The sequence below is a fragment of the Sinocyclocheilus anshuiensis genome, unplaced genomic scaffold (assembly GCF_001515605.1).
Source record: "Sinocyclocheilus anshuiensis isolate Anshui unplaced genomic scaffold, SAMN03320099.WGS_v1.1 scaffold44, whole genome shotgun sequence".
NCBI lineage: Eukaryota > Metazoa > Chordata > Actinopteri > Cypriniformes > Cyprinidae > Sinocyclocheilus > Sinocyclocheilus anshuiensis.
The window spans coordinates 908,604-929,793 of NW_015555746.1; the positions used below are offsets into that span (position 1 = coordinate 908,604).

At 36.3% G+C, this 21,190-nt stretch overlaps 4 protein-coding genes and 1 long non-coding RNA gene across 6 annotated transcripts; 2 read left to right on the top strand and 3 right to left on the bottom strand.

Moving 5' to 3' along the window:
• Positions 1-779: 779 nt before the first annotated feature.
• On the bottom strand, positions 780-5,428 carry LOC107673485 (uncharacterized). Its single transcript, XR_001632401.1, has 4 exons — positions 5,154-5,428; positions 2,601-2,725; positions 1,076-1,164; positions 780-924 (listed from the first exon to the last, which is right to left on the bottom strand). It is a non-coding gene; the product is annotated as an uncharacterized LOC107673485 (long non-coding RNA).
• Positions 5,429-9,776: 4,348 nt separating this feature from the next.
• Positions 9,777-12,520, top strand: LOC107673503 (translocator protein-like). 2 transcript variants are annotated; one of them, XM_016467105.1, is made up of 5 exons: positions 9,777-9,986; positions 10,803-10,817; positions 10,876-10,973; positions 11,122-11,260; positions 12,007-12,520. In XM_016467105.1, the coding sequence occupies exons 3-5, from the start codon at positions 10,882-10,884 to the stop codon at positions 12,181-12,183; spliced, it is 408 nt and encodes a 135-aa protein (XP_016322591.1). In that variant the 5' UTR covers positions 9,777-9,986; positions 10,803-10,817; positions 10,876-10,881; the 3' UTR covers positions 12,184-12,520. The 2 variants fall into 2 exon arrangements, with proteins under 2 accessions (XP_016322591.1, XP_016322590.1); XM_016467104.1 differs by having other exon boundaries at positions 9,778-9,986; positions 10,803-10,973.
• Positions 12,521-13,264: 744 nt separating this feature from the next.
• On the bottom strand, positions 13,265-14,955 carry LOC107673504 (ubiquinol-cytochrome-c reductase complex assembly factor 2). Its single transcript, XM_016467106.1, has 4 exons — positions 14,745-14,955; positions 14,236-14,310; positions 13,822-13,891; positions 13,265-13,558 (listed from the first exon to the last, which is right to left on the bottom strand). The coding sequence occupies exons 1-4, from the start codon at positions 14,880-14,882 to the stop codon at positions 13,452-13,454; spliced, it is 390 nt and encodes a 129-aa protein (XP_016322592.1). The 5' UTR covers positions 14,883-14,955; the 3' UTR covers positions 13,265-13,451.
• Positions 14,956-15,026: 71 nt separating this feature from the next.
• On the top strand, positions 15,027-15,754 carry LOC107673505 (mitochondrial import receptor subunit TOM6 homolog). Its single transcript, XM_016467107.1, has 3 exons — positions 15,027-15,235; positions 15,381-15,507; positions 15,599-15,754. Exons 1-2 carry the CDS (start codon positions 15,141-15,143, stop codon positions 15,475-15,477), a joined length of 192 nt encoding a protein of 63 aa, XP_016322593.1. The 5' UTR covers positions 15,027-15,140; the 3' UTR covers positions 15,478-15,507; positions 15,599-15,754.
• Position 15,755: 1 nt separating this feature from the next.
• On the bottom strand, positions 15,756-20,987 carry LOC107673501 (rho guanine nucleotide exchange factor 19-like). The gene is made up of 12 exons (XM_016467101.1): positions 20,603-20,987; positions 20,263-20,418; positions 20,068-20,144; positions 18,343-18,593; positions 18,066-18,226; positions 17,209-17,361; positions 16,991-17,120; positions 16,813-16,887; positions 16,564-16,656; positions 16,344-16,495; positions 16,078-16,242; positions 15,756-15,949 (listed from the first exon to the last, which is right to left on the bottom strand). Exons 1-12 carry the CDS (start codon positions 20,749-20,751, stop codon positions 15,907-15,909), a joined length of 1,605 nt encoding a protein of 534 aa, XP_016322587.1. The 5' UTR covers positions 20,752-20,987; the 3' UTR covers positions 15,756-15,906.
• Between the last annotated feature and the right edge of the window lie 203 nt (positions 20,988-21,190).

Below are 21,190 nucleotides of genomic sequence, written 5' to 3' on the forward strand. Positions count from 1 at the left end.
TTTAAAGGCGATTTTCTCAGTATTTGGATTTTTTTGCACCCTCAGATTCCAGATTTTCAAATAGTTGTATCTTGGCCAAATATTGTCCTATCCTAACAAACCATACATCAATGGAAAGCTTATTTATTCACCTTTCAGATCATGCATAAATCTCAATTTCGAAAAATTGACCCTTATGACTGGTTTTGTGGTCCAGGGTCACATATGATGAACAGAATTTAGCCTTTATTCCCCTTTTTTTATTCACAGAACAAACCTCAATGGCACAAGCTTCCGTATTTGCTATGTGTATGTTTGTGTGCAGTCATTGTTTAGATGTAAATAAAAGCCTAAATTAAATCACAAAGCAATTGTATCTCTTCACAAACTTCATTTGATTCATATGGATTTGCTTTACATCATTTACTTTATGCCTTTTTTCAATCTTTAAAGCTTTGGTTATCTGTACTTTCATGTTTCAGAGGAACAGAAACCTCTCAGGTTTTATTTAAAAATATCCTAATTTGTGTTTCAAAGATTAACCTTATGGCTCTTATGGGTTTGGAATGACATGAGGGTGAGTAAATTATGACAGAATTGTTATTTTTGGGTGAACTATCCCTTTAAGGAGCCAAATCAACCACCCACCAATATACCTACTAATGAGCAAATGTAAGGGTTCACAGAAGGTTGCGATATTTGCTTTACACGCAATTTAGTCTTGCATCTGCATAAAGTAGAAGTCAGAATCATCTTACCTTGTCCTGTCTGACAACGACGGCCACTCTCGAAAGAGAAGAGGTTGGAATCATAACCGTATCGGCGCAGACAAAGGTATGGCCACCGGATGGCATCACGTTTGCGTGTGTGCAGAATGAGCTCTGTCTGTGTGAGCTCCATGGTTCCTGAGCCCAACTCATTTCCCTCATCGTCCACATTAGTCACCTGTCAGACATAACAGGTTATCACAGAACCAAACAGAGCTCTACTAGGTTAACCATGTAACTATTCTCAAATGCTGCACTTAAAATTAATATTTACCAACACAGTGCTTTTTAAGGTTTGTTTTTATCATAAAGTGTCTTGTGAAATGCACCTTAAATTTGTTGAGATGGTTGTCTCGGATAGTGTCTCTGTATAGACAGCTCCAGCAGCTCCCCATAGCTTCAGCAGGCCAGCTGAAACCTTAAACAGGGACAAACGGGTCAGATATTGCAGGGACTACAGGTACATCTCAAATTTGAATATCATGAAAAAAGGTCAATATTTTTTGTCACTCATTTCAGAAAGTGAAACCCATATATTACATAGATTCATTACACATAAAGTGAAATATTTCAAGCCTTTATTTCTTGAAATGTTGATGATTATGGCTTACAGATAATGAAAACCCAAAATTCAGTGTCTCAGAAAATTAGAATATTGTGAAAAAGTTCAATATTGGAAAGTCATGGTGTCACACCCTAATCAGCTAATTACCTCAAAACACCTGCAAAGGTTTCCTGATCAAGAGCCACTACGCACAGACGAATCCTAGACATGGGCTACAAATGTTGCATTCCTCGTGTCAAGCCACTCCTGAACCAGAGACAACGTCAGAAGCGTCTTACCTGGGCTGTGGAGAAAAAGAACTGGACTGTTGCTCAGTGGTCCAAAGTCCTCTTTTCAGATGAAAGTAAATTTTGCATTTCATTTGGAAATCAAGGTCCCAGAGTCTGGAGGAAGAGTGGAGAGGCACAGAAACCATGTTGCTTGAAGTCCAGTGTGAAGTTTCCACAGTCAGTGATGATTTGGGCTGCCATGTCATCTGCTGGTGTTGGTCCACTGTGTTTTCTGAAGTCCACAGTCAACGCAGCCATCTACCAGGAAATTTTAGAGCACTTCATGCTTCCTTCTGCTGACAAGCTTTATGGAGATGCTGATTTCATTTTCCAGCAGGACTTGGCACCTGCCCACACTGCCAAAGGTACCAAAAGCTGGTTCAATGACCATGGTGTTACTGTGCTTGATTGGCCAGCAAACTCGCCTGACCTGAACCCCATAGAGAATCTATGGGGTATTGTCAAGAGGAAGATGAGAGACACCAGACCCAACAATGCAGATGACCTGAAGGCCGCTATCAAAGCAACCTGGGCTTCCATTACACCTGAGCAGTGCCACAGGCTGATTGCCTCCATGCCACGCTGCATTGATGCAGTAATTCATGCAAAAGGAGGCCCAACCAAGTATTGAGTGCATAGAAATGAACATACTTTTCAGAAGCCTGACATTTCTGTTTAAAATATCCTTTTTTTTATTGATCTTATGTAATATTCTAATTTTCTGAGACACTGAATTTTGGGTTTTCATTATCTGTAAGCCATAATCATCAAAATTTCAAGAAATAAAGGCTTGGAATATTTCACTCTATGTGTAATGAATCTATATAATATATGGGTTTCACTTTCTGAAATGAGTGACAAAAAATATTGACCTTTTTCATGATATTCTACTTTTTTTTAGATGTACTTGTACATGGAGACAGCTAAAAATTAATAAGCAAAACATTTAGAATTGTTTTATTTATGTAAAATAAATAGGTAATGCATGAAGAGACAAAAAAGGTACACTTATATGCTCACCTGGTCCAGGCCATCAGTGGGAGTGATGCTTGCGTCAATCCCAGAATCCTCTGCTGGGTGTCATGGCGGAAGTGGGGTGTGCTGGTAAGAGCATCCAGTCCCAGTGCACAAATGTTTCATTTCTCCTATGAAGCAGAGAAAATGAAAGGACTTGATGTACAATCCTTTGAGTATACTGTACTCTTTTTCAAAAATGCCCGAGCTGTGATTGAGACACAGGGAATGAAGTTGCTCTTTCTCTTCCGACTCCCACTGGATAAATAAAACGTAATTACTTTATACTGGGAACCTTATTCTCAAGTGGAATCAGCTTACAACTCATGGTTTCACCTTCAGCCTATATGATGTGCACAGATACGGTCTAAATAACCACAACTAACTTATATTTCAGGTGGCTTCGGGAAAGGAAACAAAGCTATCAGTTCTGTGCTATTCCAATTTAAACGGGTTGGTTCACCCCAATTTTATTTAATTTCATCAAATCATTTACACTCCCTTAAGATATTTGGAAGATTGTAACCAAACAGTTGCTTGTAGCCACTGACTTCCACAGTATGTGAAAAAATACCATGGAAGTCAATGGCTATCAGCTGTTTGGTTACTTAACATTCTTCACAATATCTTCTTTTGTGTTCAGTAGAAAAAAGAAATTCATACAGGTTTGCAACAACATGAGGGTGAATAAATCATGACAGAATTCTCATTTTTTGGGTGAACTATGCCTTTAACGTCAAAAATTATGCAGGCACGTAGAAACACAGAAAATGTAAAAAAAATTGAACTTTTAAGTGCATGATCCCGCTACAAAAAGTTAGATTTTTTTTTCTGTATTATTTATGTATACATTGAGATTTTGTGTTAATATGAAATACTAAGAATCCATCTAAACAAAAACCTCTATACAGACCATATTTATGCATTGCTGTATTTATGTATTAAATCAGTTAAGGTACTGTAAGGATGCATTATTATATTAAAACCCACAGACAAAATTCCAACAGGTGTCTCTACTTTCTCTAAGTGTGGATTTTTGACTCTGTGTTGTGTTCATCATCGCTTAAAGTAAAACACTATAAAACTGTAAATGTTTGTGTCTATCAATTAAAAAACAAAGAACAATTTCTGCAACTATAAGCAGTGCAAGTTCAAAAGCACTGATCAACACAGCAGTTCATCAGAAAATCTGTTCAAACTTTTGTGGATCCTCCATTCGAGAATATGCTGGACCACATCAAAATTCTCACAATGCTCTGATTTTCTGCACACTTGTTTTAAAAACAGGTTTATTTGTCATAAAAAGGAAAAACAGTCTACTTCTGCTAAAATGAAAACTGAAAGAAAAACTTTAATGACAAGTGTTTCATGTCATTTTTAAATAGCAGTAGTTTCATAATGACTTCCATAGAAATGTCAACTCAAATCAAATTCCATACTACTACATTCACAAGTTTATGAATGCCAAAGTTATATTAAAGGAAATTTCTCTCAAGTATTAACTACTATATACACAATATAATGATAATATAAAATAAATTGTATAATTATAGCCTACCGGTTGACTTTTTTTATGTCTAATATTAACATCAACATTAACCGGACTCAAAATTAATAATCCAGTGCCCATGCTGATCAATATAGCATCATGAGCATTTCAAAACAGCAGCATAACTCAAGAAAATGAAGCATGCGTGATTAAATGCAATAAGGTTAATGGTGGAAAGATGTCAGCATTTTTAAAAGTGTCCCAGACCCTTCAGTACCATTCATGTGCAATTCATTCATAAAGTTTGTCATGCACATGAAGGCCCAGTCATAAAGTTGTTTTCCACATACACCCAAATTAACAAACAGTATATCTGTGCCATGTACACAGAAAATGGAAATAATAGATTGATAAAACATTTAATATTTTATCTCTTTTGGTTACTGATATGTCAATATCAATATGAGCATGTCAGTTCATAACATCAGGCCACACAACGTCTCGTGCCTCACACAGCAGTTCGCACAGTCGAACCTGAAATCCACATTTGATTCTCTGAAGTCTGTCATGCAGGACCAGACGCGTTTGGCACCTGGAAAATTGTGTTTTTGTCTGCAGTTTATGCAAGAACCCAGAATCTAACATCCAAATCTCGTGCAGCAGGTCTCCCGAATAGACACTGAGTGACCAACAGATGCAACTTGAACGTCTTGTAGCGCATCACCGCCAAGAATCAGTCGAAAAACCGGATAAATGCAGCACAAATCTGCAGGACTAGCTTTTCTAATGCTAAGACAGAAAAGCAAAGTAGAAGTCGAACCAGTAAAAGCAACACTTGCGGCGTTCAAGGATATGGCTCGCTATGTTCCAGCCTTTGTATCAACGTTAGTGTTACACTACCACTAATCGTTTGCAGCTGGATGCTAGTAACTATTGTGTATCAAACACAGCACATTCACGCAAACTAATGAGATGAATGAGAGCAGGATGCGATCGAGCTCGCGCTGTACCAGCAGCATCAAAACACGTTTAGGCTACTGCAGAACAATTCAGCTGCGGTTGCTACTCACATGTTTGGCAATGATTGCAATACGAGACGAGACAGATGAAGGATGCGAACAGCAGTCCACGGCGGATCGGACTTGGCGGTCGGCGTGCTGGTCGTTTTTGATGCTTACTCTAGTGGCAAGACTAAGAAAAGGCGAATTGCGTGAAAATATAACAATAAAGCCAATTGTTTTTTCCCCGTAACGCCCCCTTGCTGCGGCACGGGCCTCTCGTTGACATTTCCCGACCACCAGGGTGAGAGTTCAGGCAGACAACGAGGGCTGCTGGAGCGACACGAAGGTAGAATATGCTGGAGGACCAGAAGATGAGGTGTGAATGTGTTTGAGCATCACACGATGACGTATTGGCAGCAGCTCTATTTAAATCCACCTTGCTGTCATTTAAGACAGACAAATCCAATTCTCATTGGTTTAATGCGTACGGCATTCTCGCGAACAGGTGTTTTACGATTAGGGAAATGGCTAAAACTTTATTTCTAAATCGTCTGTAACTGTGCTATGTTCATTTCTTAGGTTATGAGTAACTGTTAAAGAGTTTATTGAAAAAGAATAGAAATTCAGCTGCATGAATGTGGAAAACGTTTAACTCAAATCCATTTGATCAGTATGTGAGCCAATGTAAAAAATAAGCATGCACTAGGTGGTATAAAAAAGAGAAATCTTTTTAACACTTAGCTTTTAGAAACTGCATTTTTATATTCATCTGTTTCATACATTAAAAAAAAATACCAAAAATATTTTGTGCTAAAATAGGTTATTGCACTATGAATCATCTTTGATTCTTTGTCACAAAAAGGTCATATGTGACCCTGGACCACAAAACTAGTCATAAGGGTAAATCTTTTGAAATGGATATTTATACGTCATCTGAAAGCTGAATAAATAAGCTTTCCATTGATTTTTTAGGATGGGACAATATTTGGCTGAGATACAACTATTTGAATATCTGGAATCTGATGGTGCAAAAAAAAAAATCGCCTTTAAAGTTGTCCAAATGAAGTTCTTAGAAATGCATACTACCAAATCAAAAATTAAGTTTTGATATATTTACGGTAGGAAATTTACTAAATATCTTCATGGAACACGATCTTTACTTAATATCCTAATGATTTTGGGCATAAAAGAAAAATCGATAATTTTGACCCATACAATGTATTGTTGGCTATTGCTCCCCGTGCTACTTATGACTGGTTTTGTGGTCCAGGGTCACATATATCTGATATTTTAAAATATTTTCTGAGTGACCGCTTAAATGTTTTCTTATTTATGGTAAAGTAACCTGAGGTTGTACGTCAGTGTTATGGCATATATTTTTCAACCTCAGATCATTGTTTACTGAGGCTGATAATATATAATTATGAAATGAATCCTGACTGTAAATCTTAGTCTTTCTCAGACACAGCATACAACTAAAGTAAATGGATACATCAGCTTCATGTATCAATTACATGTCTGTCAGCCTGTAAAGGGCAACAACAACTGCAAGTTTGATCAAATTGAAGTAGTTAGAGGCATATCAGTGGGATAGAATAAGTTTGTTTTACATGGAACGCGATCCCTCGTTGTGGCAACCATGTTAGGTCACATGATTTCACAATACAATCCATTTCCAATATACTAAATCAGTCTCACATTATGGAAGTAAAATGTGTTGAGAATGGCAATTCACATTGACTTTCTTGTTCAAGTGCACTATAATGAAAATGTATGGATCGCCCGTTTCAGGGATTTAACCTGCAACCTCTACGTAACAATGCTTTTTCTTCCCAGAAAGTGTGACATCCAGCATTTTGAATTCAACTAGCTCAAAGCATATATGACATTTTTGACGGAAAATCCCCAGATGACCACAGACAATATAGGGAAACGTTTCAGACTTTTCATTTGCAAATAGCATTGCTTTAATCGTAAGAAACAGTGCTTTCGTCTGAGAAGATAGCACTATAAAAAGTAGTGAAAAAGTCTTCAACATATTCATTAGAGTCCAGTTGAGGCTTAGCATGTGGAGGCTCAAAGAGCTCCAAATTATCAAGCACGGCAGAACTTTCGTCAGCAGCAGAAGAGGAGTCATTGTCAAAGAAAATAGCCCTCTTTCTCTTTCTTGAGCCTGTAACATAAGACAGAAGTTCCTCAGAATCAAAGGCTGCAGCTTCCATGTTGTGGATAGTGATGACATCAGAACTGAACGGGAGCTTGTCCTTGTCCTCTTCTTGCTCTATGACGGAATCAATCTCAGTCTGTTCATTGTATGCATCAACAGAGAGGCCTAGTATTTCAAAGATATCCTCATTTGCATGAGGAGAAGGTGCTGAGAAATCCAAATTCTCAAGAAGCTCCTCAAACGTATCGTGAGGCACAGAGGAGGATGGATTCTTCATGTTGCTGCTGTCATCAGCTCTGTTTGTCTCATCCACATTAATGCCAAGATTCTTCACATTATCCTTTAAGCTGGCAGGCCAGAAGGGCTGTGGAAGGTTGTAAACACCTAATAATTTCAGTGGACCAAGATCCTGTAGATTTGGGGGATCCCAGATCAAATCTAAAAATAAAAAACATAATAAGCAACCCAGTATCTTTTTAACCTTTGTGCTGATATATCGGTGTGATATTTTTGTTGAGAAGTTACTTTCAGGTGTGATAACACCAGATGGGGTCTCAATTGCATCAGATCTTGGAAGGGCCAAATTGTGGCTGTTAGATGGCACCTCTGCTCTGTACTCCTGTGAGGGAGGAGGTGGAGATAGTGGGCATGGAGGTGCCATGAAGTCATTTTCTTTCATGGCGGGTCCTTAAAAATTACACAATGCCATTTAATTTAAACATGCAAAAATCATTCAATGAGATTTAAATTATCAATGTAGATACATTGAAGAAATGTTATTAAAAAAAAAGTTATTAATAATCATAATTCATATAAGATCCACTTTGGATGAATGATTGAAAAATAAGTGATAATTAGCCTACTAAATAACTTATTACTTATTTCATAATTTACTAATACAGAAAGCTGTTTTGAACTAAGGGCCACTTGCTGATAATTCATTTGATTTAAATCAGCCAGTTCAAGCAGGAAATCATGTCCTCTTACCATTATTCTGGCATATTTGAGGTGGTGGAGAGCAAGAAGGCTGCTCGTTCCCTGGCTTGGGCTGGGAGCAGTCGAAGGAATTCATTGAAAAGTATATATTTGTGAAAAAATTTGCTCTCTCATATCAGAAAAGACACATGTGCTCATTTGAAATTGTTAGCAGCCCAGTTAGCCCTCAATATTCTCATCGGCTATTAGTATGTTGAAACGTTCCTTTTATGATATCATAGTTGCTAGTTAAATGGTTGCATACACTCTCTTAGAAAAAGTTAAAAAACAAACAAAAATTTAGAAAAATACAATGCAGAAATATAGAGACAATATACAGAGTACAATTGCCAACAGTTTTTTAATTATTGCATGTTAAACATTTTTAAAATGTTATCTTAAATATTTTTATTTTAAATGTTTTGCATAAACCATTTTAAGGAGTTATAATAATAATAATAATTATGCTAAAAATATCTTTATGTCAGCTGTAGCTATATGCATACACAGTTTCATTTCATTAAAAAAAACATTTTAAATATAAAATTCCATACTCAATCATGAGGGTAAACCAAGGAATAAGTGTGTTTTCTGAGATTAGTTGATTGCAAACATCCATCTAATTTAATTTTAATTAACTGAAATTGCTTTCACAATCACATAATCACATAGCATAAATTATAAAGCCATTTGGTTTTTATTTATTAAGCTTTTCGTTATTTCGTTTTTTTACATATTTGACCACATCCAAATTCATAATGAATTAATTCACAATAAAAAAATTCAGTCAAAAACAAAAAATGTAAATTTAATTCAATTAATTTCTTACTTTTATATAACACTGTATTGCAATTGCATTTTAAGGGTAAAAATTACATTAATAAACCAGTTTCAGATACAGAGGAGTTTGCATAACCATGCTAAAACAATAACTGAGGAAATGTCAATTGTGATACACAGTAGCCCTATTGTGCATATTTTCATAAAATAGTGTTTTGAATGAATCACAATAATAATAAGGCACTGCAAATTTCTAATAGCTAGTGTGTACATTATATGTTACATATCTACAGGCAAAAAAAATGGTTTGGGGAAGATTTTAAAAACAAATAGCCTACTGTATCTCTCATAGAAACAGTCTATTAAACACATGTAAGTATCCTACAGAGGGAGTCATGTTCATAGTCTGTAAGTCTACATTCTGCCTGTTTACACGTTTCCTTGGTGCTCTTACCCAGACAAAACCAGGGAATATAAATTTTCCATGAGATCTTCGTCTTCATTTGCATATAATATTCACAGCTGGACATTATTCAGTAAATCTATACATACACACATTACACAACATATATTTATATATTTATTGTGAGTGACAGGGTTTTGTTGTCGTCTCTGAGGCAGTAAATGGTTCGTCATAGATTTTGGCAGCTCTCTTAGTCAATTGATATTTGACATAATATCGTCAAAGCTAATTTTCAAAACTGACATCTGTTTCTGTTCCAGCGCAGCGCAGCGATGATCTTCTTGAACACACCAGATTCAAGCATTACTATACTGAGTGATCGTTTCACAACATGCCTCTCTCTAGTGGCCAGCGTTTCAGTTGTATTGTTTCTACACGAGAGCAGCCTATCCTTCATGCACGCCCACTGTCTGTTACACAAACTTATATCATGATTTCAAGATCACTCCGGTCTTGAAGGCCATCGAGACGTCTCTCTTTACATAACATCGAACAGCGCTTCAACCTGTCAATTCAGGTAAAGACAACAGCGTTGTTATTTAGTACATCAGGCAGTTTGCTTCGCTATTTTCTCTTATTAGTCCGTCGTTTGAGTCTGTGAACAAAATTCCAACCTCTTCATAGCGCGCGTTAAATAATGTTCTGCTGAGCGCGTGACTAACATTATGCAAACCCGTCTTGCTGTTTAACATTATTTGCACGAAAAAAAAATCTATGTGGGTCTTTGCGACGTTCTCATCACTATCTTGTACTGTACGTGCGTGAAGTCGTTTTCCCACAGTAGGACCAACTGAACTGGCAATGAACCAAAACCTTCTTGTTTTAAATCATTAATTCTTAATAAATTATTGGAAGTTCAAACAATTTAATTTAAAACAGACAACTTTTCGATCGTGTACGATAGCATGTTTAATAATAAAAAAATTACAAAATATGTATTTGGACAGCAGTTCAACTTTACTGATAAAATCTACGTTTGCTATTTTTTATCATATTAGTTTGTTGTACTAGTTTACCTAACAGCTATAGCATACTATTATCATATTTTATTATTTTACTGATATTTATTATTTATATGTGAGAGTACTTGCATCAAGCTAATGTTGTACGATTGCATTTATTGCAGAGAAGGCTGTTGTCCTAATTTTAATTACTGCAAATGAGCCCTGAGCTACTGTTGGCCTCCTTGTCTCGCATTCTGTGGAAATAAGTTGTCAAACTTGAAAGTTGTACAGACAAGAAGGGTGCAGAGCAATTACTCTAAAACAAATGTGTTGCATAATGTACACAGGCAAATGCTAGGCAACCTTAATTTGTCATTTTGCATTGAAAGGATGTGGATTCCTATGCTGAGTTTGACTGCCCTTCCACACCTTGGTATATTTGGAGGTTTCATCACACGGAAGGAGGTGATGACCTGGTACACCACGCTCAACAAGCCCGCATGGAGGCCACCTAATGCTGCCTTCCCAATAGTGTGGACCACTCTCTACACTGGCATGGGGTTTGTTTAAACACTTCCCACTTACTATAGTATATATCTGGCACTTATGCATTTAGTAACTTTGAAGGAAGTTGTAGTTAGGTTTAAAAGTTAATGAGTAACTAAAGGTACCTCCAGACGGTGTAAATTATTTTCTCTTTTTTTAAAGCTACGGTTCATACCTTGTGTGGAAAGAGCTTGGAGGCTTCACCCAGGATTCACTGGTACCACTGGGGCTCTATGGGATGCAGTTAGCGCTTAATTGGGCCTGGACCCCCATCTTCTTTGGCGCTCACAACATTAAACTGGTGGGATGTTATAATGAGTTTCAAAAATCCTACTGTTATTTCAGTTAAAGGGGTGGTTCACTGTGTTTTTTCTAGGCTTGATTGTGTTTATGGGGTGCAGTCTAACATGTGTTAACGCTTCATTTTTTAAAAAACGCATTATTTTTCACATAATTTACCTTTATTCCACACCTCTCTGTCCCTTCTCTGAGAAACGGGCTGATCATTTCCTGCTTTTATGAAGCCCCTCCCTCAGAAATAGGCGATGGGCTCTGATTGGTTAGCTAGCCCAGTGTGTTGTGATTGGCTAAAGCATGTGCTTCGGTTGTATTGTAAACAACTGCATCGTTAATGCCAGAATTTTAAAAGACGATATCTCCGTTTGCATTGGACTTTCAGTTTTGTAACTTTGCAGATATTGTTTATGCTCAAACAGCAACATTAGACACTAACGTTAAAAAAGTGAAATCGCAATGAACCACCCCTTTAAGAGGTAAACCAGGAACCAGTTTCTCTGCATATGGTCGTGAGATAGTATCAAGAGATTTTTGTGAAAACTAATTTACTCACCCTAATGTTATTCCAAACCTGTATGCATTTCTTTCTTCTGATGAACACGCAAAGATATTTTGAAGAATGTTACCAAAGAATTTCGTTTCCCATTGACTTCCACTGTATTGTTTTTTGTCCCTACATTGAAAGTCAACGTTTATATAATATCTTATATGGTTAAATATAGTGGTGTTCTGTTCTTCTTTCATATCCAGGCAATGATAGAGATTGTGATGCTGACTGGCACAGTGGCAGCCACAATGGTGTCTTGGTATCCCATCAGCCGCACTGCAACACTTCTCATGGTACCATACTTGGCCTGGCTCTGCCTAGCTACCAGCCTCAACTACTGCATTTGGAGAGACAATCCAGATCCCAAAAAAGATGACTAAGAGTCCAATAAAACGAACGCTATTCTATTTAACACTGACTAGAACAAAAATGCAACCATGTTTTTTTTTTTCTTTTGCTTGTTGGCCATTTTGAAGTATAATAATGAAGAATTAGTTTATTTTTTATCTTCACTTTAAATTTTGTAATATCAGAAAAATTCACATTGTGGCTTAATTATAAAAGAAGGAAAGGCAATAAAATGAGAATGTTCTAATGCTTCCATTATATAAACTCAGTCCATCAGATCACTTAAGTTCAGCATTTTACACAGATCACTTTACAGGCTCTTTTGCTTGCTTCCTTGCCTATTTTTTACTAATAAAAATGTTTTCATGACTTGGTTTCTTGGAAGGAAATTAGTTAAAACATTGTACATGGATTGTTTTTCAAACACCAAGCTCTGGCCTTAAACCTGTGTGGCTTTGCAAGGGTGGTGGTTTGGCAAAGTTTTTATCATCTAGCTATCTTTTGTGAACATATTGTATGTCATGGCACAGACCATATTATCAATATCTGCCAGGAAATTCCCCAGTGTGCATTAGCTTTACGTTATATCACTTTTCTGTGCAACTTTATATTACTCAACTGCACTTCAGCAGTTATTCCATCATAACCCTAAATTATTTTTTAAAATAAATATTATAGTTATTATAAATGATAAAAATCTGATTTATTTCATACTTTAATCACCACACGAACTTTAAAATGGTGCACGCAATCAGCCAATAAAATGTTCACAAGAATATATTAGGAATAAATACCTGTATAACCCTCAAAGAAGCTAAAACCCTTATTTTTTTAACTTTTAGATAACCATCTCTTCAAAATACACTCATCTAGAAAAATATATATAGTCTTAATGATAATAAAATAAAGGGTGTAAAAACAGTATACATATGAGCAAAAACCATAAAGAACGTACATAAATCAGCATGGCTTTTATCCAGTGAAATCAAAACAAGAGAGATACTTATACGGGAAATACAAAAAGTATTTATCTGCATTATGGATTCCAGAGAAAGAATATGCTATAAAACTGAAAAGTAATATTCTGTAAAACTGAATATTGTTTTTACTTAATTATCACATTTCTCCAACTTTAACACAGCTCTCCAGATACCATTAGTTTTACTTCTTGGAAGTGTCTGTTCATCTATCAACATGAAGAGAGCTACAGCTGTTAGAAGTCAATATTTAGATAGACACCTTAATTGTTTTATTTGAAAAGGTGCAAAGGGGAATAAATAAGATCTGTGCAGTATGATGATTATTTTTCAGCTTTTTCGGGGGTTCCATCTTCAGGTTTGGAGGAGAAGCGATCCATTAGTGTCTTCCACAATCCTTTCTTCTCCTCATCTGTGTGCTGCATGTTTCCTGCAAAACAAAGAAATGACAAAAAGTTAAATGCTGATAAAAAAAAATGTACCACTGTTTCCACAAACTGTTTTGATAAGAAATATAATATGCCAAATCAGCATATTGGAATAATTTTATGTGATGCGTAATGAGTAATGGCTGCTGAGAATTCAGCTTTGCCATCATAAGAATAAATTTGAAAACGGTTATTTTAAAACATATTTTTCATCAAATAAATGCAGCATTGGTGAACATAAGAATTAAACTCAAGAAATCCTCACCTGTTGCCAATAGCATTCGGCACTCTTCTACTGTTACACCTGTAAAACTTGTATCTTTTGCCCGTGGAAACTGAACACAAACAAACCAAAACATTATGATGCTGTCACATTATGAGGCTTAGGTCAATCAAATTAATGAAACGAAAGGCATTTTAATAAAAACATAAAAAATGTGAGGATAGGTGTTTAAACAGAATAAATCCAAATGAACTCATACTATAACTATTTATTCCCCACAGAATATGCAAGCTATGCATCTCTTTCAAAGACAATAAAAAAAAAAAAAAACACATTTCCAAAAAATACAGGTCAGTTCAAATAAATCTAATGATAATTTAATTATGCTCTATCATGTGGATGTCTCTGTTATCCATAAAGGTTTAGACCTAGAATCATTTAGAAAATGTGGCTCACCTTTTCTTTGTACACATTACTGTTGATGCGCGCCAGACTTTCATACATCTGATCACATTTCTCTGGATCTGAAATCTTAATTGAAACATAAGACAACATAGTCAATGGTGCATTAGATATTTGTATTGTTGCATAAATTATTTTGAGAAAGGATATTTACAAGAAAACATAACATACTAGACAATAAAAAGGAAAAACCCTTCAGAATAAGAAAGAGCTTTATTGCCAAGTGTACTTGCACACACAAAGATTGTTTTTATCATTTTATTTATTAATATTAATATTATTATTATTATTGTGGTAATGAAGCTTCCACTGTACACATATAAATTCAAGACACTTAATGGAAACTTTATTGTAAAAACTAACATATCCAAATAAATATCATGTTTGTGACTATCTATTGAAAGCATTAATACACAATATGAAAGATGACATTTGACTTGTCTAACAACTTGCAATGCAACACGGGTAAATCGTGCAGTAATTCACTCAAGTAAAAACAATACCTGTGTATTCTCGCCTTCTCGGAAAGCGCTAGCGACTCTTTGCCGTAAAAATGTTCCTAAATCTCGCCCTTTCTTTGACTCGTCCTTTGGCCATTCCTCGCATAGCTTTAGAAATCGACGGTATCTGGTGGCAGCCATGTTTTAAGCACAGGAATTGTAGGTGGTGTGTTTCACAACTGCGCTGTGTTGAAAATCTGTAAACCGTGGAGGTCAAACGCTACGGCGTTTCAAAATTGATTACTTAACACAGGAAACCGCCTGTCTGTCAATACGGTTTGTTCCAGTTGAGGATCCGTAGCGCGATACTGTTAACCTCGTGGGTTGCCGTAGAAATCTCAAGGTAATATCAAAGAGCCTCTGGCTTGCTTGGCTAATACAAATTTATCCACAAATAAAATGAGTGGAAAGAAAACAGATGGGCAATCAGGTGGTGTCATGGGATGGATAAGCTCAACTTGCCGTTTCGTGGCGGACAGAAATTATTTCAGAAGGTTTGTTGTTTTAAATGATGTACGAAGCTTAAAAACGACGCGAACATTGCTGTTGCGTGCAACTCGTATACTCGAAATCATATTCAAATGTATAATTTTAAATATTTGCCAGCATGTGACCATCTCCTTTGTTTTATTGTTGTAGAAATCTCCTTGTAAACCTGGGTTTATTCGCAACGGGTGTTTGGGTCGCAAGAAACCTTTCAGATTTTGACTTGATGTCTCCTCAGCCAGTCACGTAGTTCCCAGTCCGCAAAAAATTACTTTAACAGGTGAAATAACAAATCTTGAAAGCATTGTTCACTCCTAAACCTCTAAAATAGATCAGAGTCTTAACTCCGTCATTTTGTCTTTTCATGATAGGTGGTGCTGAAATGGAAGAACACACATTTTCTACCGAGGGTCTTGTTGAACAAGCCCATTCAACACTGAAGGGAATAAGTTTAAGCAATTGGATGATCACAACTGTAAATTTCTTCTGTGCATTCATTGTGTTTTGTTGAAATAAATCTCACGCTGAATCAGTTGCTTACAGTCTTTTATTTAAGAATATACATATTTAAACTATATTCAAAAAATTAAAATGTCCATTACAGTTAGTATTTTAGAACACTTCATGGTGCCCATTTCTTTAAGAGCATCCTGTGTTGCATTTCCACACTTGTGGTTCTCTATTTTGAAGAGAAAACTTTCATCCAGGTCTCTTTTTCTAATCTGAGAACACACAATTATCATTTTAGAGTTTAGCTTTCATAGGAATTTAAAATTCGCAAACAAAATCTTCACTCAAGATGAATACTTGCATTACACAATATATTGTATTGCCAAGACAAGCAAGTCACCTCGTGTGTGCAGCCAGTATCAGGGCAGTGGAAGATCTACTGTGGTTCTTAGTCAGACGGAGCAGGAAGGATTCAGGAGCTAATCCCAAAATCGTTGTTTTGATTTCCTCCACATGCACATTATCAGGAAATAGTGCATGGTCCTGCACAACAAACCTGTGTCCACTGAGTGGAGTATGAAAAACAATATTATACACCAAAAATAGGTAATTGTAAGTTCTGCAAACTAGACGCTCAGTAAAATAAGATCTTCTAACAAACCATACCTTTTAACAGAGAGGAGCAGAAGATCATTGAAAAGGTGTATGTACACATCTTTGCGAGAGACTATAGAGACTTTGTAACTGCCACCAACAATTAGATGCTTCAAAGTTCCTTCTTGAATCAAATGTCGCCCTCTGGTGATTAATGGAATGGACTGAACAGAAAGAAAAGTGGATTAAAAATATGGCAGAAAAATAGGAATTACATTAAGATATTTTATACCTTAACGTTTCCAAAGTCCACTAACTTGTCCAAACAAACAAGCAGCTCTGTCCTCTTCATTTGTTGGACACTTCTGTCACACTCTTCCACTATCTATACATTTAGATGCATTCATTTGTAAGGTAACATGATTTACATGTAATACTGATCAGCATGCAATAAATTAGTATCCAATTCTGATCATTTTTTATTCAATTATTATATGGGGGGCATTTACTATTTTGAAAGCAAAAGCATGATAAAGCCTACCTTACGTACAGCTTCAATGGCTTCCGTCAGATTACGGACATTAGAACAAACACCTTTAGATCGCTTGAGGATGTTCTAAATCAAATAGCATAAAATGTTCATGTTCACTAAACAATGATAACAGGAAGTTCTCTGAAGAGTCTGCACATCTCTCTGGCCTGTATAAAGGAAAGCCAACCTCAAGTAAGAGTGTCATTCTTGTGATCCTCTGGAAGGGAAGAATCAGGAAAGACTTGAGCGTTTGTCTCTGGCATTGTGGACCTTTCTCTAGTTTCTTCAGGATCGGTGCAAATTTCTTATTTCCCTGCCTGGTGTAAAATGGTAATTAGAACGCAAACATGCCATAAAATTAAATTGATATGCTCAATATGGAAGATACATGAAAGCAGGACAAACAGCAGCTGAGTGATGAGAGCCTCCTGGTACATCATGTTGGTGATATACGGCACATAGACTTTTTGGAAGCCTTGCTGGTGATTCAAAACAATATCACCAACCTGTGACATCACCACATGCTGCCCAAGATGGGACTCCATGTCCTGCAGAAACCTAAATTAACCAAAATAAAGTAATTAGTTATTATATATAGCCATGAAGACTGCATTATTAAAACAGTAATATTGTTTAATATTATTAAAATTATAAATAACATTCCTGCTTAAATGTTTTTAATGCATTTTAAATGTAATTTATTCTAGTAATGGCAAAGCTAAATGTTGAGCAGCCATTATTCCAGTCTTCTGTGTCACGTTCTAATATGCTGATTTAGTGCTCGAGAAACATTTATCATCAATGGTAATAGTTTTGTGAAAACCATGATACAATTTTATATATATATATATAAAAATTTTTTTTTTTTTTTTTTTTTTTTTTTTTTTTTTTTTTTTTTTTTTTTTTTTTTTTGGATGAATAAAATGTTTACAAATGTAGCATTTATTTGAAATCGAAATCTTTTGTAACATTATAAATGTCTTTACTGTAACTTCATCAATTTAATACATCCTTGCTAAATAAAAGTACTCATTTTAAATAAATTAACTACTGACTCCAAATCTTTGAACGGTAATGCATTTATATAATTATAGAAATTCATATATTTGAAATAAATACTGTTCATATAAATTATTTTTAACAATAATTCCTAAACTTATATTAAGTGAAGGCAGCCCAATACATCTTTCACATTCAAAATTCTATTGTATAGTATTGTATTGTATAGCATTGTATTGTATATGCAAGCATTTTATCCATACCGTTCACTGATTCTGCAGACATCCTTTAGGTTGGAGAACAGAACATGATGCTGCACACGGGACAGGATCTGTTTGAGTTCTGCTGAGCACTGAAACACATTCAGTGCTACTATCAGACTCTTCTGATACGAGGCCTCTGACACAATCAGCTCAAACATGGCCTGGACCGAGAGCACAAAAACAGAGGGATAAGTTTGTGGAATAACAGTAGACATCAGACCAAGGTCGTGTTTTGCAAGCATGCACAGCAGACTTGTTAGTCTCCTGCAAGACACACCTCCTGAAGCTGGATCTCATGCGCACTGAGGGAGTTCAGCAGACTCTTTACTTGCGGTAGCTCCTGCCACAGAGCGTATGGCTTAGTCTGTAGTCCTGGTGGGCTCAACACAGCGGTCGGGCTTAAAGCAGGGGGAGTTTTCAGACCAGGAAGACGCATAGATGTCACCAATTCTGAAAGTCCGTTGTGCCGTGCTCTGTGTAAATCCTTCTTCAGAGAGTTCATCCAATACTCCTGATACAAAGGGACCGCTAGGAAAACAAAATTTGAGCAGATAAAAGAAATAGGAAATATATAAGCAAAATATGCATGTGCTTTTTGTTGAGCATCATATGAGATACAGCAGGCTTTTTTGGCTAATGGCAGATGAAATTTTGATAGTAATGCAAATCAATGAGATCTTTATTACAGTATAGCAGACTGCTTTCATTTATCTACTAATCATGTCTTAGTAAGATGATATTAATGCTTTTATGATCAAAGCACTGTAGTTTTAATTGTGGGAGGCAAAACATAATCTTACACGATGATTTAGAGATGAACAAATAAATGTTCCGTAAATGCCTGATGTATCATGTGATACATTTTAACATGATTTTTCTATAAAAAGTATTATGGATGATCAAGTATACCTAAATTGCTTCAGTCCAGTAAGTCTTCATCTCGAAATATTACTAACAACATAAGTTACTCTTATGTTTACTTTATAAACAAAAAAAATTGTAGATTACACAGCAAAGGAAAAAAAAAAAAAAGTCTATCAAAACCTGAAAGAGGCATTATACTGGTTTAAAAAAAAAAGCATAAACTATCAATCAGACAACACAAGGCATGTAGTGAACTGTGTTCATCAGTTTTTTTAGCAAAAGTTTCAATCATGATAATTTAAAAGTCTAATTTAAAATTTGCGTATCAAACATTACACAGTGGCCTTAAGGTTAAAGTTAAGCAAGTTATCGTTCTTTCGGTCTTTCGATGGATAGATAAAATGTGACCCGTGAGATACAGAATCTGGTCGACCGTTTTGGTGAGATAGAGCTCGTGGTAGATATCTATCAATCAGATACGCTCTCGGCCACTGATCTATGCTCGTGACGTTTTCTTTTATAATTATCATTGGCTGATAGAAATGTTTAAAAAAAAAATAGTATTTTAGATGGAAATAAGATCAAGACCCTTGATCACGTCATGATCTATTCTGTCGTGCAGCGCTCAAAATTGTGGACAAGCCAGGTCCGCCGAATTGTGGACAAGCCAGTTCCACCGTAAAATAACCGGAATCGTTTTTTGAACCGGTTAATTAAAACTATCTGTCCGATTCAGGAAACTAATCAGAATTCTAATCCCTTTTAGCGAGCATGAGGGAGGCGAATGGTAATAAAAATAATCTTTTATCTCACAACTCTCGTAATTACGGCTTTTAGCGAGCATGAGGGAGGTGAACGGTGCTTCTCAAACGGAAGGCTGCATCCTAAAATTCAGATGATCTCAGTACGAACTCGTTTTCTTTCAGTTTATTTTCGTGAATTTAAATGTGTGCAGCCTTCGTAGGATGCAGCCTTCCGTTTGAGAGACACCCATAGATAAGCTTTGTTGAACTGAAAAAGGCTCTGAATGAGGAGTCGATTCCTCTTGATGGAATCGATTCCAACCTTTGGAATCTACTCTCGATTCCTAACGCCTCGGAATCGATTCTTTTTGGAATCGATTCCCAGCCCTACTTACAGCTGCTGATGTACTCGGATTCGAACTGGGCAACATATGTTTCCTCTGGCTGAGGACTGACTTCTGTAGCATCTGCCCTGAAAATGATTGAAAAGAAACTTCTTCATTTTTGGGCAATGCTGATGTACAGACAGAAATTAATAGTTATTTAACACTGGATGCCTGAATTGTCATTTTGTGATTCATAAACGTTACCTTTTCACCTCACTTTCCACACAGTGCATGTCAGATGATTTCAGACTGGGGCTCTCCAGAGAGAAGAGGGATGAAATAGGCAGAGAAAACCCTATAAAGTTCCATAACTGTGAGCTTGCAACAGATCTAAGAGCTTCAGAAAACCCTTCAGATGTGCTAAGAAAAAGAGAGATCAAAATAAATTCAACAACTTCTGCATTACAAGCCTTGAACCTTATTGTGAGGTAGGTAGCGGTTAAAAGGAAATACAACAACAGGTTAGGAATAGTTATGGTCAGGCCACTTTTAGAACATAGGAATAACAAACAAATGTCACGTTTCATTTCTTTTGATTACATACCAGTAAAGACCTCCAAACTCTTCACGGTCCTCCACATTAGTTTCAGGGCTGTTTTCATCCAGCCCGGGACGATCGGTGTCCCCATCTAATGCTTTTGTAACAGCGTCTCTATCGTCCCAGATTCTCTCATCCTCCATGACATGAGCCATAAGAATACGGCAAACTTTCTTGTGGCTTATTACCTTTTAAGAGTTTTAAACGTGATATTGAATTTGAATTAAAAGTTCGAATCGTCGCAGTAAATATACCTTTTTTTACACACAAAGTCACCGGAGTCTGAGTCTAGTTGATTACTGCGGTCAAGCCAGCCGCGCTTTAAAAATACACGGTCGAGCCAGCCGCACTATTTTTGGCCTGCTCGTGTAATCGTGTACTTACGGTACGGGTACTGCGAGCAGTCAAAATGCATGTCATAAAAAGTGTCCCTTTAAAGTTTAGCTCATTCTTTCAACTGATATATATTCAGAGTGACCCTGACTATCACTGTATTCATTTTCAAGGCATTATACTGTATAGTTTTGGAGAAAACTAAAAGCAAAATCACCCAAAACAACACTTACGGTACGGGTACTGCGAGCAGTCAAAATG